At 51.0% G+C, this 12,806-nt stretch overlaps 1 protein-coding gene across 1 annotated transcript in view; it reads right to left on the reverse strand.

The window, feature by feature from the left end:
• The window catches only part of LOC142297458 (uncharacterized), a 1,627-nt gene extending 1,290 nt beyond the window's left edge, over positions 1–337 (reverse strand). The window contains exon 1 of the mRNA XM_075341684.1: positions 1–337. This exon is cut by the window's left edge and continues 566 nt beyond it. Within this exon, the coding sequence (XP_075197799.1) occupies positions 1–337 (337 nt within the window).
• Between the last annotated feature and the right edge of the window lie 12,469 nt (positions 338–12,806).

Consider the following 12,806-nt stretch of genomic DNA (forward strand, 5'->3'; position numbering starts at 1 on the left):
TGGGGTGGTTAGCGGAGTGGCGTTTGTACAGGCCAGCGGCTCTTGAAGCTGTGCGGCTCGGTATCCTCCATTGCGTGTCCCGCTCCCTTTGTGTACTAGCATCTGGGGCCTCCCCGTCGGATAGATGTTCAGACATGTTAGCGGTAATTTCTGCCTCCGGGCCCGGTCCCTCCCTTTGTGTACTAGCATCTGGGGCCTCCCCGTCGGATAGATGTTCAGACATGTTAGCGGTAATTTCTGCCTCCGGGCCCGGTCCCTCCGAGTCGTCAGCGGATAGAACAGGGAGCGGGTCATGTTCAACCTGTGAATCCCGTTCCTGCTGACTTTGATGCGGCATCTCGTCTGTTGCGGTCTCTCCCCCACTAACGGATACAGATGGTGTATGTATGGAGTCCAAACGCGGCTTGCCTGTCACCAAAAATCCGCGTTGTTCCAAAAAAAACACTACCTCGTCCAGGGATGCGAGAGGCTTGAGGTCGCAAAATTGAACGGTAGTACCTTTTCCTGCAACTCGGTCTAGACAGCGCTTCGCCGAGGTCAACGCCTCTTCTATCTCGGAGTCGGTCAGTCTCCGCATGCAAACCCTTCGCAGGTGGGTAGACAGATATTTGCTTGCCGTATGACAAACGGGGCACGTGAGGGCTGTACGCCGGTGGCTGAAACGAGAGAAAAAAAAATACATTTTTCAGACTTCCGAGATCTGACCGGCGTCGGCAGCCCCCTGTATCCGAAAAGGGCTCCAGGCAATCTCGCCAGAGAGTCCTTGGGACTTTGAATAATTTTCAACATTTTCAGACTTCCGTAGTCAGCGAGCGCTGACTATGCCGGAGGACTCCCGAGCCGCGGACTGTTTTTCGCGCATGTCCCGCTGGTGCCTGGGCCCCGAGGGTACGTTCTCGGGCCAAAACGCATCGATATCGCGTGTGCGTTTCTTTGTCCGGGGGACCCCAGACTGCCATCCGAACGCGTGGAAGTCGAGCCCGGATTGTTTTTCGCGCATGCCCCGCTGACACCCACGGAGCTCAAAGGGGAACCCCGCGTTGGCATGCCTGGGCCCCTAGGGCCACGAGGGAAAGTTCACAGGCAAAAACGCATCGAAATCGCGTGTGCGTTTTCTTTGTTTTTTTGTCCGGGGGGCCCCCGGGCGAATTCTGGACTTATTCCCCCCGTGATTTGGATAAAACCTGAACATTTTCAGGCCCCCGCGACCTTCCGGAGGTGCCGGGGCCCCCAGGAGCCCGAGCGGGGCCCCGGGCACTCTTGCCCGACTGCCCTCGGCGCTTGGATGAAAGCTGGAAAATTTCAGGCTCCTGCGACCTTCCGGAGGTGCCGGGACCCCGACCTTCCGGAGGTGCAGGGACCCCGGAGGTGCAGGTGGGTAGACAGATATTTGCTTGCCGTATGACAAACGGGGCACGTGAGGGCTGTACGCCGGTGGCTAAAGCGAGAGGCGCTACATGTTATTTTAAGGCATTCAGATAATTTTAGTTGGTCATACATCGCAGTTTACTTACGGTTCCATCGTTAGCGGGATCACATAGCGGTGTACGGCGTCCTGTTTGACCGACTAGCTGTGGCTGCACTCGTGTTATCGGTCCTTGGCGTCCGCACCTGTTCGGTTGATCACCTGGGCGTGTCTTTGATGAGTCATCCACTGGGCTGCCATCCGTACGCGTGCGTGGAAGTCGAGCGTCCGCACCTGTTCGGTTGATCACCTGGGTGTGTCTTTGTTGAGTCATCCACTGGGCCGCCATTCGTACGCATGGAAGTCGAGCGTCCGCACCCGTTCGGGTGATCAGCAGGTACGTGCTTTCTTTGTTGCGGTAACTACGGGGCTGCCAACTACGGGGCTGCCATCCACGGGGCTGCCATCCACGGGGCTGCCATCCACTGGGCTGCCATCCACTGGGCTGCCATCCGTATGGGTGAAAGTCACCAACAGCGGTGCTAACTGGATCCTATCCCGAATCCTATTTGTCGGATTGCTTGCCAGTATCCCATAGACCTTACTATCACCCAGTTGTCTCAAAATTTCCTGTAAATACATGGACTTATCCATAACAACCAGGGCACCGCCTTTATCGGCTTGTTTGATAATAATGTCCTTATCCTGCATAAGAGATGTCAACGCAGTTTTATCCTTATTTGAAAAATTGGAAGGACAATGTAATGATTTATTAGACAAATCCTTGAAAAATGACGTAATATCCTGTTCCAATAAGCCTATAAACGTCTCCACTGGAGGGTTATTTTTAGGAGGCATGAAAGTGCTCTTAGTTTTAAGTCCCAATCCCTTGATGTTAATGGGAGCAATGGAAGTAGGTTGTGTTAAAGGTCTCAAACCATATCCAACCCCCCCCCTTCCCCCTCCCCTTTCCCCTCCTTTCTTTTAGTTCTCCCTTTCCATCAATATTCCCTTAATTCCTTTATATATGTCCTTTTTACACTAGGGTTAATCATAGTGGATGAATAATTATCATTTTGTAAATATATACACCTTCCCCTTAGTCCTCTTTTGTTATTTTCCTGCCTTGTCTTCATTTTATTTTATTAATAGTATTACACTTTCAGTGGGGTTCTATTATCATTCCCATAGTTTTTTCATTATAAGGGGACTTTGTCTATCAAGTAGTGAGCGGTGGTGAGGGCAGTCAGCGCGAGTCTGTACTTGCCTGCCAACCATTAGTTTTACATGTTGCCAACCAGGATCGTCACTTCCGGTTTGCGGACCGGAAGTGACGTTCCGCGGTGTTAAGCGGCTGTCTGCTTGTTAGTATTTGCCAACCATTTAGATTTACATATTGCCAACCAGGATCGTCACTTCCGGTTTGCGGACCGGAAGTGACGTTCCGTGGTGTTGAGCGGCGGTCTGTGTGCGTCAGTATTTGCCAATCATTTGGATTTACACATTGCCAACCAGGATCGTCACTTCCGGCCTCCGGACCGGAAGTGACGCTCCGTTTCTTGATTTATACTAATTAAGCGGTGTGAGGTAGCGTGGTCGGCTGCGCAGCAGAAGACACGGGATCCAGGCATTAAGGTTCACAGCACACGGTTTTAATCCAAACAAAAGTCCACAACAATATACATGTGCTTCTCCAGCAGAGAACTCAGGGAGTTGTGATCACTCCCTCACACCCGGCACACCTGCCCTTGTTCCTGTTTCCATTTAACCCTTCCTTCAGCCTGTAGGGAAACAGCATTAACCCTAGAGTGGATTTACTTTCTATCATGGAGTGAGCACAACCGGGGCGAGACATACCGGCCGTCATAGATAACCCCGGTCACAGTCTCACATACCCCCCCCTCAGTTCAAGCGTGCGGGGTTGAACTCCCGCCATCAAACACGGGCCGCGGGACAAGGCATCGGCGTTGCCCTGCAACCCACCGGCCCTATGTTCAACCGTAAACCGGAAGTTCTGCAGAGAAAGGAACCACCGGGTAACCCGGGCATTCCGTTCCTTGGCGGACCTCATCCAGACCAGTGGAGAGTGATCCGTCACCAAGCGAAACTGCCGTCCCAGCAGGTAATAGCGTAGGGACTCCAAGGCCCACTTGATCGCCAGGCACTCCTTCTCCACTACGATATAATTCCGCTCGGGAGGGGTGAGCTTCCTACTTAAGAAGGTGACGGGGTGTTCCTCCCCCTGAACCACCTGAGACAGCACTGCCCCCAGGCCGACCTCTGAGGCGTCAGTCTGTACTATGAACTCCTTCCGGAAATCAGGGTGTACGAGAACGGGCTGTCCGCACAGGACCCCCTTCAGGGCCCGGAAGGAGTCCTCGGCCTGCGGAGTCCAGCGCACCATGACGGACTTCTTGCCTTTGAGAAGGTCCGTCAAGGGGGCTGATAGTCCCGCAAAATCCTTTACAAACCTCCTGTAGTACCCCACGATACCCAGGAAGGCCCTAACCTGCTTCGTGGTCAGGGGTCTAGGCCACTTCTGGATCGCCTCAACCTTGTTAATTTGGGGCTTAATCACTCCTTGGCCTATCACGTAGCCCAAGTAGCGGGCTTCCGTGAGTCCCAACGCACATTTCTTGGGATTGGCTGTCAATCCGGCTGTTCGAAGCGCGTCCACCACCGCTTGTACCTGTTCCAAGTGGGTCTGCCAATCGGAGCTGTAAATAATGATGTCATCAAGGTACGCTGATGCATACGCCTGGTGGGGTTCCAGCACTAAGTCCATCAACCTCTGGAACGTGGCCGGAGCGCCATGTAACCCAAAAGGCAAGACAACATAGTGGAAGAGACCCTCCGGCGTAACAAAAGCGGTTTTCTCCTTGGCGGACTCCGTCAGTGGCACCTGCCAGTACCCCTTGGTCAGGTCGAGCGTGGTAAAATACCGCGCCTGTCCCAGCCTATCAATCAGCTCATCCACCCTGGGCATGGGGTAGAGATCGAACTTGGATATTTCGTTCAATCTCCTAAAGTCATTGCAGAACCTTAAGGAGCCATCGGGTTTTGGTATTAGGACAATCGGACTAGCCCATTCACTCCGGGATTTTTCGATGACCCCCAGGCGTAACATTGTCTTTACTTCCTCCGATATGGCTTGTCGTCGAGCCTCCGGTACCCGGTATGACTTCAGGCCTACCTTCAGGTGGGGCTCGGTGACAATATCATGTCGTATCAGACTGGTCCTACCGGGCAGCTCGGAGAAGACATCGGGGTTCTGCTGAACCAACCGTCTGGCCTCTCGCCTCTGAGTCTTGGTGAGGGCTTCTCCAATCCTTACTTCCGGTTCGTCCTCTCCGGAGGTCGCTGGAGCCGGAGGTGAACGACCCGAAGAGGAGGGAGATGGGGAAAAAACAGCCATCAGGCTTTCCCGTTCCTGCCAAGGTTTTAATAGGTTGACATGGTATATTTGTTCAGGTTTCCGCCTACCGGGCTGCAATACTTTATAGTTAACCACCCCGACTCTTTCCTTTATCTCGTAGGGGCCTTGCCACTGAGCCAGGAATTTACTCTCCGCCGTGGGGATTAATACCAACACCCGATCCCCGGGTTTAAAGGTCCGCACGGTGGCTTGTCTATTGTAGCGGCCGCTTTGCGCGGCCTGAGCCTCCTGTAAATGCTCCTTCACAATTGGCATGACCGCGCTTATGCGGTTCTGCATACCCAAAATATGTTCAATCACACTTTTATGGGGGGTGGGCTCTTGCTCCCATGTTTCCTTTGCCAGGTCCAACAATCCCCGGGGATGTCGCCCGTATAACAATTCAAAAGGCGAAAACCCCGTGGATGCCTGTGGCACCTCACGGATGGCAAACATCAAATAGGGAAGCATCATATCCCAGTCTTTCCCGTCTTTTGAAATCACCCTTTTTAGCATGGTTTTCAGGGTTTTATTGAAACGCTCGACTAACCCGTCCGTTTGAGGATGATACACAGACGTACGCAACTGCTTGATCTGGAGTAGCCGGCATAGCTCTTTGGTCACTTTAGACATGAATGGGGTCCCCTGATCCGTAAGGATCTCCTTGGGCAACCCCACCCGGCAGAACACAGCAAACAACTCCCGAGCTATAAGCTTTGCTGCAGTATGTCTGAGAGGTATCGCCTCGGGATACCGGGTGGCATAGTCAACGATCACTAGGATGTGTTGGTGCCTTCGAGCGGACTTTACGAGGGGCCCCACCAGATCCATCCCTATCCGTTCAAAAGGGACTTCTATAATGGGTAACGGTACCAACGGACTGCGAAAATGGGTCAGGGGTGCGGTAAGCTGACACTCTGGGCAGGTTTCGCAGAACCGTTTTACCTCCCCAAAGACTCCGGGCCAATAGAACCTTTGCAATATTCGCTCCTGCGTTTTCTTGACCCCTAGGTGGCCACTCATCAGGTGTTTATGAGCCCAGTCGAGGACCCGCCGACGATGCGGCTGGGGCACCACCAACTGCTCTACCCCCACGCCCCGTATTTCATCTACCCGGTAGAGTAAATCCTGCTTAAGAGCGAAATGGGGGTACCTTACCTGGGCACCGGGCAGCTGTGCCACCCCGTCAATTACTGTCACCCGACTCCGGGCATGTATTAATGTAGGGTCCTGGAGTTGGGCAGTCCCAAACTTATCCGGGGACGCCTCCAACTCCGGGATGAGTTCGACCGTCTCAGCCTCTCCTGCCAATACCTCTAGGGGCGACCTATCGGGTTCACATTCTGTCCCTATCATGGGGACCCCTATGGCAGGTGTCCCGGATTCAGGATTGTAGGGCTCAGGTCCCGGACTGACCAATATCTGAGGAGACTTAGGGGGTCCCTTCCATAAAGTCCAAAAATAGGGCAGATCCCTTCCTAGGATCACGTCATAGGGAAGAGTGTTAAGAAGTCCCACCTCATGTTCCACCTGACCGCAAGGTGCTGTGATGGTGACAATCCCCGTGGGATAGTCTCGGCGGTCCCCATGTATGCAAACCACCCCCACGGTACGTCCTGTGGCCTTTACTTTAGCCCTCAAGGTGGATCGCACAAGGGTCACTAAGCTTCCGGAATCCAACAATCCTGTAACCGGACATCCATTCACCTGTATTTGGCACAAGTGGGGCTCCGTCTCTGGGGAGACCAGGTCAGCGGTACACACCACCTGAGCATACATTGAACCCCGCCGGGTAACCCCACAATCCATGGGCTCCGTGGTGAGTGGACACTGGGCTTCCATATGTCCCACCCGCTGGCACCGCCAACATCTAATGGAGACGGAAACACCCTTGACGGGTTGTCGTTTAGGGTACAGAACCTTCCGGACCTCAGGAATGGCGGCCGCGGCCTCAGACGGGACGGTAGGGGACTCCTGCACCGTTGTCAGCGGTGGGTCCTTGGCCCTAGGCTTGGAGGGGCCGGACCGACGGGCGGTACGCAAAGTCTCAGTGTCCCGTATCAAGTCCTGCGTAGCCACATGCCGCTCTACCAGGGACACTAATTGGTCCAGGGTACTCGGGTCACCCTGTCCTACCCACCGTTGAACGGTGACGGGTAAAGAGCGCACAAAACGATCCACTACTACCCTTTCCACCATTTGCGCCGGGCTTAGAGTGTCAGGCTGCAACCATTTTTTTACAAGATGCAACAAGTCATAGGCCTGGGAGTGTACGGGTTTGGCTTCCTCATAGAACCACTGATTTACCCGCTGAGCCCGTACATAGGTATTCACCCCCAACCGAGCCAGTATTTCGGCTTTCAGGGTCACATAGTCAATGGCGTCCTCGGTACAGAGGTCCAGGTACGCTTTTTGGGGTTCCCCCGTCAGATAGGGCGACAATACCTCAGCCCACTGGGGGGTCGGCAGCTTTTCCCGCTCGGCCACCCGCTCAAACACCGCCAGGAACGCTTCCACATCATCCCCCGGGGTCATCTTTTGTAATGCTTGTCTCACCGCTTTCCGGATGCTGCCGTCGTCACCCGGTCCCGGGGTTGTTGCTGCCGGTCCGGCACGGATCGACTTGGCCAGGAGAACCATCTGTTCTTGGTGCCTTTTTTCCTGCACTTGTAAGGCTTGCTGCTGACGTGCATTGGCCTGAACCAGCTGTTCTTGGTGCCTTGTGTCCTGCGCTTGCAAGGATTGCTGCTGACGTTCCAACGCCCGGAGCAGGTGTGCATTGGTCTGTTGCTGCTGTGCATTAGCCTCTTGTAGCTGTGCATTAGTCTGTTGCTGCTGCCTTAGTATGTCCTCCATGGCGTCACCGGGTTTGGGCTGTAGTATAGCCGCTCGAATCCAGGACATGTGCTGCTGGGTCACCAGGGATGGATGCTACACCTCACCGGCTGTCATGCCCGCATTCTCCACCATATGTGAGGTAGCGTGGTCGGCTGCGCAGCAGAAGACACGGGATCCAGGCATTAAGGTTCACAGCACACGGTTTTAATCCAAACAAAAGTCCACAACAATATACATGTGCCTCTCCAGCAGAGAACTCAGGGAGTTGTGATCACTCCCTCACACCCGGCACACCTGCCCTTGTTCCTGTTTCCATTTAACCCTTCCTTCAGCCTGTAGGGAAACAGCATTAACCCTAGAGTGGATTTACTTTCTATCATGGAGTGAGCACAACCGGGGCGAGACATACCGGCCGTCATAGATAACCACGGTCACAGTCTCACAGCGGTCTATTTAAACCTGGGTGTTGGACTGTCAGATCACACAGACGGCAGACCCGGATGGGCAGTGTTTCCTCTTACTCTGATTCTACATTTAACATATTGGAGCCCTTTTCTGGTGAGTGTTACTACATGGTTTCTGTTTATCATTTGTTTTACCTGATTGGTAGTGTCTCAGTGCTGTTACTTTGGTGTTTTCATTTATTTGCTATGTAAACTCTGAATCAGCAAGACATACTTTTTTGGTCTTTGCTTGGTTCTTTTTTCAATGATCCCAATATTTTGTGTATTTTATTTGGATTTTTTGTATTTCCAGGAGGATATTATATCTGCCAGTGAAGCGGCTCAAATGACAGATTCCTCTTTTTTCCTTTTTTTCTATTTTTTGACATTTTTTATATGTCATACTTTATGATTAATGTATTACAGTCTGGTGAAATTTCTGCCATGCGTTGTTTTCATGATTGTACAATGCCATTATTTCTGTACATTTAAAATTCTCTTTTTATGTATTTCTTTATTGTAGTGTAAATCTGATGAAGGTCGGATGACCGAAACGTCAAAAATTTATGATTACACAGAATTGCGTTCTAATCAATGAATAAATAAAAAGACAAAATTATTTCAGTTTAATGCTTTGAGTGCTGGATTTTTTCAATTTTTGATCTGGGGTGGGACCCTATCCATGCACCAGCGAATAAAGGAGTGCCACATTTCTATATTTTTTATAAACTGCACATCATTCATGATCTCTTTACCTCCAGCAATCTATCCTTTCTGGGCATCACCGAAACATGGCTGACACCATCCAACTCTGCCTCCCCTGCTGCACTGTGCTACGGTGGCCTTCACTTCTCCCACACTCCTGGCCCTGGCAATAGACAAGGTGGAGGAGTGGGCCTCCTTCTTTCTAACAACTACAACTTCACCACAATCCCACCTCTACCCTCCCTCGACCTGCCTTCCTTTGAAGTGCACTCTGTCCGAATCTATTCTCCCTCCAACCTCCAAGTGGCTGTCATATACAGACCCCCGGGCGCCACCACTGCCTTCCTCGACCACTTCTCTGCCTGGCTTCTACACTTTCTCTCTGCTGACATTCCCACCATCATCATGGGTGACTTCAACATCCCCACTGACACTCGCCAACAAGCTGCTTCCAAACTCCTCTCCCTTGCTTCGTCTTTTGGCTTAACTCAGTGGTCCACCTCTGCCACCCACAAAGATGGACACACACTAGACCTTATATTCACCCGCCTCTGTCCCCTTTCTGACCTCACAACTTCCCCCCTCCCCCTATCTGACCACCATCTTCTGACCTTTTCAGCCCTGTCCTCCTCACCTACCCCCCCTGTCCAGCACCTAGCACATCCCCGCAGAAACCTTGCACACCTCAACATGCACACCCTCGCCGACTCTATCCTCCCACTGTCCTCCATATCGTCCCTCCACGACACAGACAGTGCCACCACTTTCTACAACACCACCCTCACATCAGCTATTGATTCAGTCGCTCCCCTTGTGCATGGCAGAGTGAGACGAATCAATAGACAGCCCTGGCACAACAGCCTCACTAAAAAACTTCGGCAAAGGTCTAGGGCTGCAGAGCGGCGGTGGAAGAAAACGCACTCCCAGGAAGACTTCACCACATTCAAAAATGCAATTCACACATTTCGTTCAGTCCTCACCTCCGCTAAACATGATTACTTCAGAAACCTTATATCCTCTCTAACACACAACCCCAAACAGTTATTCAACACTTTCAACTCCCTCCTTCGCCCACCACTGCCCCCTCCAACCTCCCTCATTTCTGCAGAAGACTTTGCCACCTATTTTTCTCTGCTCAGCCACCACAACCCCTTCATGTAACTGACCACTGCCCCTCTCCCATAAACTTCCTCCCCACCATCACCGAAGGAGAGCTTGCACGTCTTCTCTCAAAAGCACACCTCACCACCTGCGCACTTGACCCCATGCCATCCCACCTCCTTCCCAACCTCACCACCATCCTTATTCCAGCCTTAACCCACCTCTTCAACCTATCTTTAACGACTGGAACCTTCCCCTCTGCCTTTAAACATGCAACAGTCACACCTATCCTAAAGAAACCTTCCCTCGATCCAACCTCTACTACCAGCTATCGCCCCATATCACTACTCCCACTTGCCTCAAAACTCCTGGAACAGCATGTCCATGCTGAACTTTCCTCCCACCTCTCCTCTAACGCTCTCTTTGACAACCTACAGTCCGGCTTCCGTCCACATCACTCTACCGATACTGCCCTGACTAAAATCACAAATGACTTGCTTACTGCCAAAGCGAACAAGCACTTCTCTATACTCCTACTTCTAGACCTGTCCTCAGCCTTCGATACCGTTGACCACTCCCTCCTATTACAGACCCTCTCTTCCCTTGGTGTCAGAGATCTTGCCCTCTCTTGGATCTCTTCATACCTCTCAAATCGCACTTTCAGTGTCTCCCACTCTCACACAACCTCTTCATCCCACCATCTCTCTGTTGGCGTCCCTCAAGGCTCTGTCCTAGGACCCTTACTTTTCTCTATCTACACATTTGGCCTGGGACAACTCATAAACTCCCATGGCTTCCAATATCACCTATATGCCGACGACACCCAGATCTACCTCTCTGGCCCAGAGGCCACATCTCTGCTGTCCAAAATCACGAAATGTCTATCTGCTATATCCTCCTTCTTCTCCTCTCGCTTCCTAAAGCTCAATGTGGCCAAAACTGAACTAATCATCTTTCCTCTGTCTCACCTACACTCTCCACCTGATCTATCTATTACAATAAATAACACCATGCTCTCGCCAGTACCCAAAGTTCGCTGCCTCGGAGTGACCTTTGACTCTGCCTTATCCTTCATACCACACATCCAATCCCTCACCACCTCCTGCCGTCTTCAACTCAAAAATATTTCCAGAATCCGCCCTTTCCTCAATTTGCAATCTACTAAAATGCTAGTGCATGCCCTCATAATCTCCCGCCTCGACTACTGTAACATCCTCCTCTGTGGCCTCCCTGCCAACACGCTCGCCCCTCTCCAGTCCATCCTTAACTCTGCTGCCCGACTGATCCACCTCTTTCCTCAATACCACCCCGCTTCTCCCCTCTGCAAGTCCCTCCACTGGCTTCCAATCTTCCACCGTATCCAATTCAAACTACTAACACTGACCTACAAAGCTGTGCATAATCTTTCCCCTCCGTACATCTCCGAACTACTCTCCCACTACACTCCAACACGTCACCTCCGGTCCTCCCAAGATCTCCTTCTCTCCTCCTCTCTCATTCGCTCCTCACGCAACCGACTCCAAGACTTCTCCCGAGCATCCCCAGTCTCCTGGAACTCGCTGCCTCAACACGTCAGACTATCCCCTACCCTTGCAAACTTCAAACGGAACCTGAAAACGCACCTGTTCAGAAATGCCTACAATCTACAATGAACTCACTGCCGCCCGACCACCGTGCGGAGCTTCCGCCTGACCTACACCCCACCTATTGTCTCCTCCCCATAATCCTATAGAATGTAAGCCCGCAAGGGTAGGGCCCTCTTCCCTCTGTACTAGTCTGTCTACTGTAACTTGTATATGTATTTTGTATGTAACCCCCTTCTCACGTACAGCACCATGGAATTAATGGTGCTCTATAAATAAATAATAATAATAATAATAATAATCCCTAATTTTAATCTCTTACACATTATCTTGCTTCTCCTGCTCCTCCGTTACCGGTGACTCTCCCCGTCCTCCTCTCTTTCTATCTTATTCTGGTCACCTCTTGTTGTACTTTCATGCATATGTGGAGACTTTGAATAACATATTTATAAGAACAATCATTTACTATTTACATAGTTACATAGTTACATAGTTACATAGTTACATAGTTACTAAGGTTGAAAAAAGACCTAGGTCCATCTAGTTCCCTCTTCCTCCACCAGTTCTACATTTGGTCACAAAGTCATTTATAACCAACAATGTTGTGTGTACTGAGGAAATCATCCAGCCCTTTTTTGAAAGCTGTTATAGTATTGGCCATTACTACCTCTTGTGATAGGGCATTCCACAGTCTGACTGCTCTAACTGTAAAGAACCCTTTCCTATTTAGGTGTCGGAATCGCTTTTCTTCCACTCGCAGTGAGTGCCCCTGGTCCTTAGTATTGTCTGTGGAAGAAATAAGTCATGTGCCAGTCCTTTATATTGACCACACATGTATTTATACATATAAATGAGATCTCTTCTGACACGTCTTTTTTCTAAGCTAAACATATCTAACTTTTTCAACCTGTTTACTGCTGTTTCTTTAGGTCCCGGGAGGATTCCGCTTTTCCACACACATTGCCTATTTTCTCTGATGTATAAATATTTGAATGTGTTTTCCTCTGTATTTTATGCCCACTTTCTTCTTCTGTATACGGTGATGATTGTTTCTCATTTTATTTTCATCTTTTTTGACATTCACTTTATTATTGTTGCCGAATACTAATGTGAGCAAGGTCTAGGAGGGCTGAGGCATCATTTCTAGTGATGGGCGAGTGTGCTCGGCAATGCTCATTACTCGATCAAGCATTAGGGTGGAACATTAGGTTGGTCGATCAAGTAACGAACAGTGCCGCGCCGCGTGGTGCTCGTGTTACAGTGCTGCATCTTCTTTCACTGATTGGAGCCACACACTGAAGCCTCTAAGTGCAGGG

The sequence above is a fragment of the Anomaloglossus baeobatrachus genome, chromosome 3 (genome assembly GCF_048569485.1).
Source record: "Anomaloglossus baeobatrachus isolate aAnoBae1 chromosome 3, aAnoBae1.hap1, whole genome shotgun sequence".
In the NCBI taxonomy this organism is placed as follows: Eukaryota; Metazoa; Chordata; class Amphibia; order Anura; family Aromobatidae; genus Anomaloglossus; species Anomaloglossus baeobatrachus.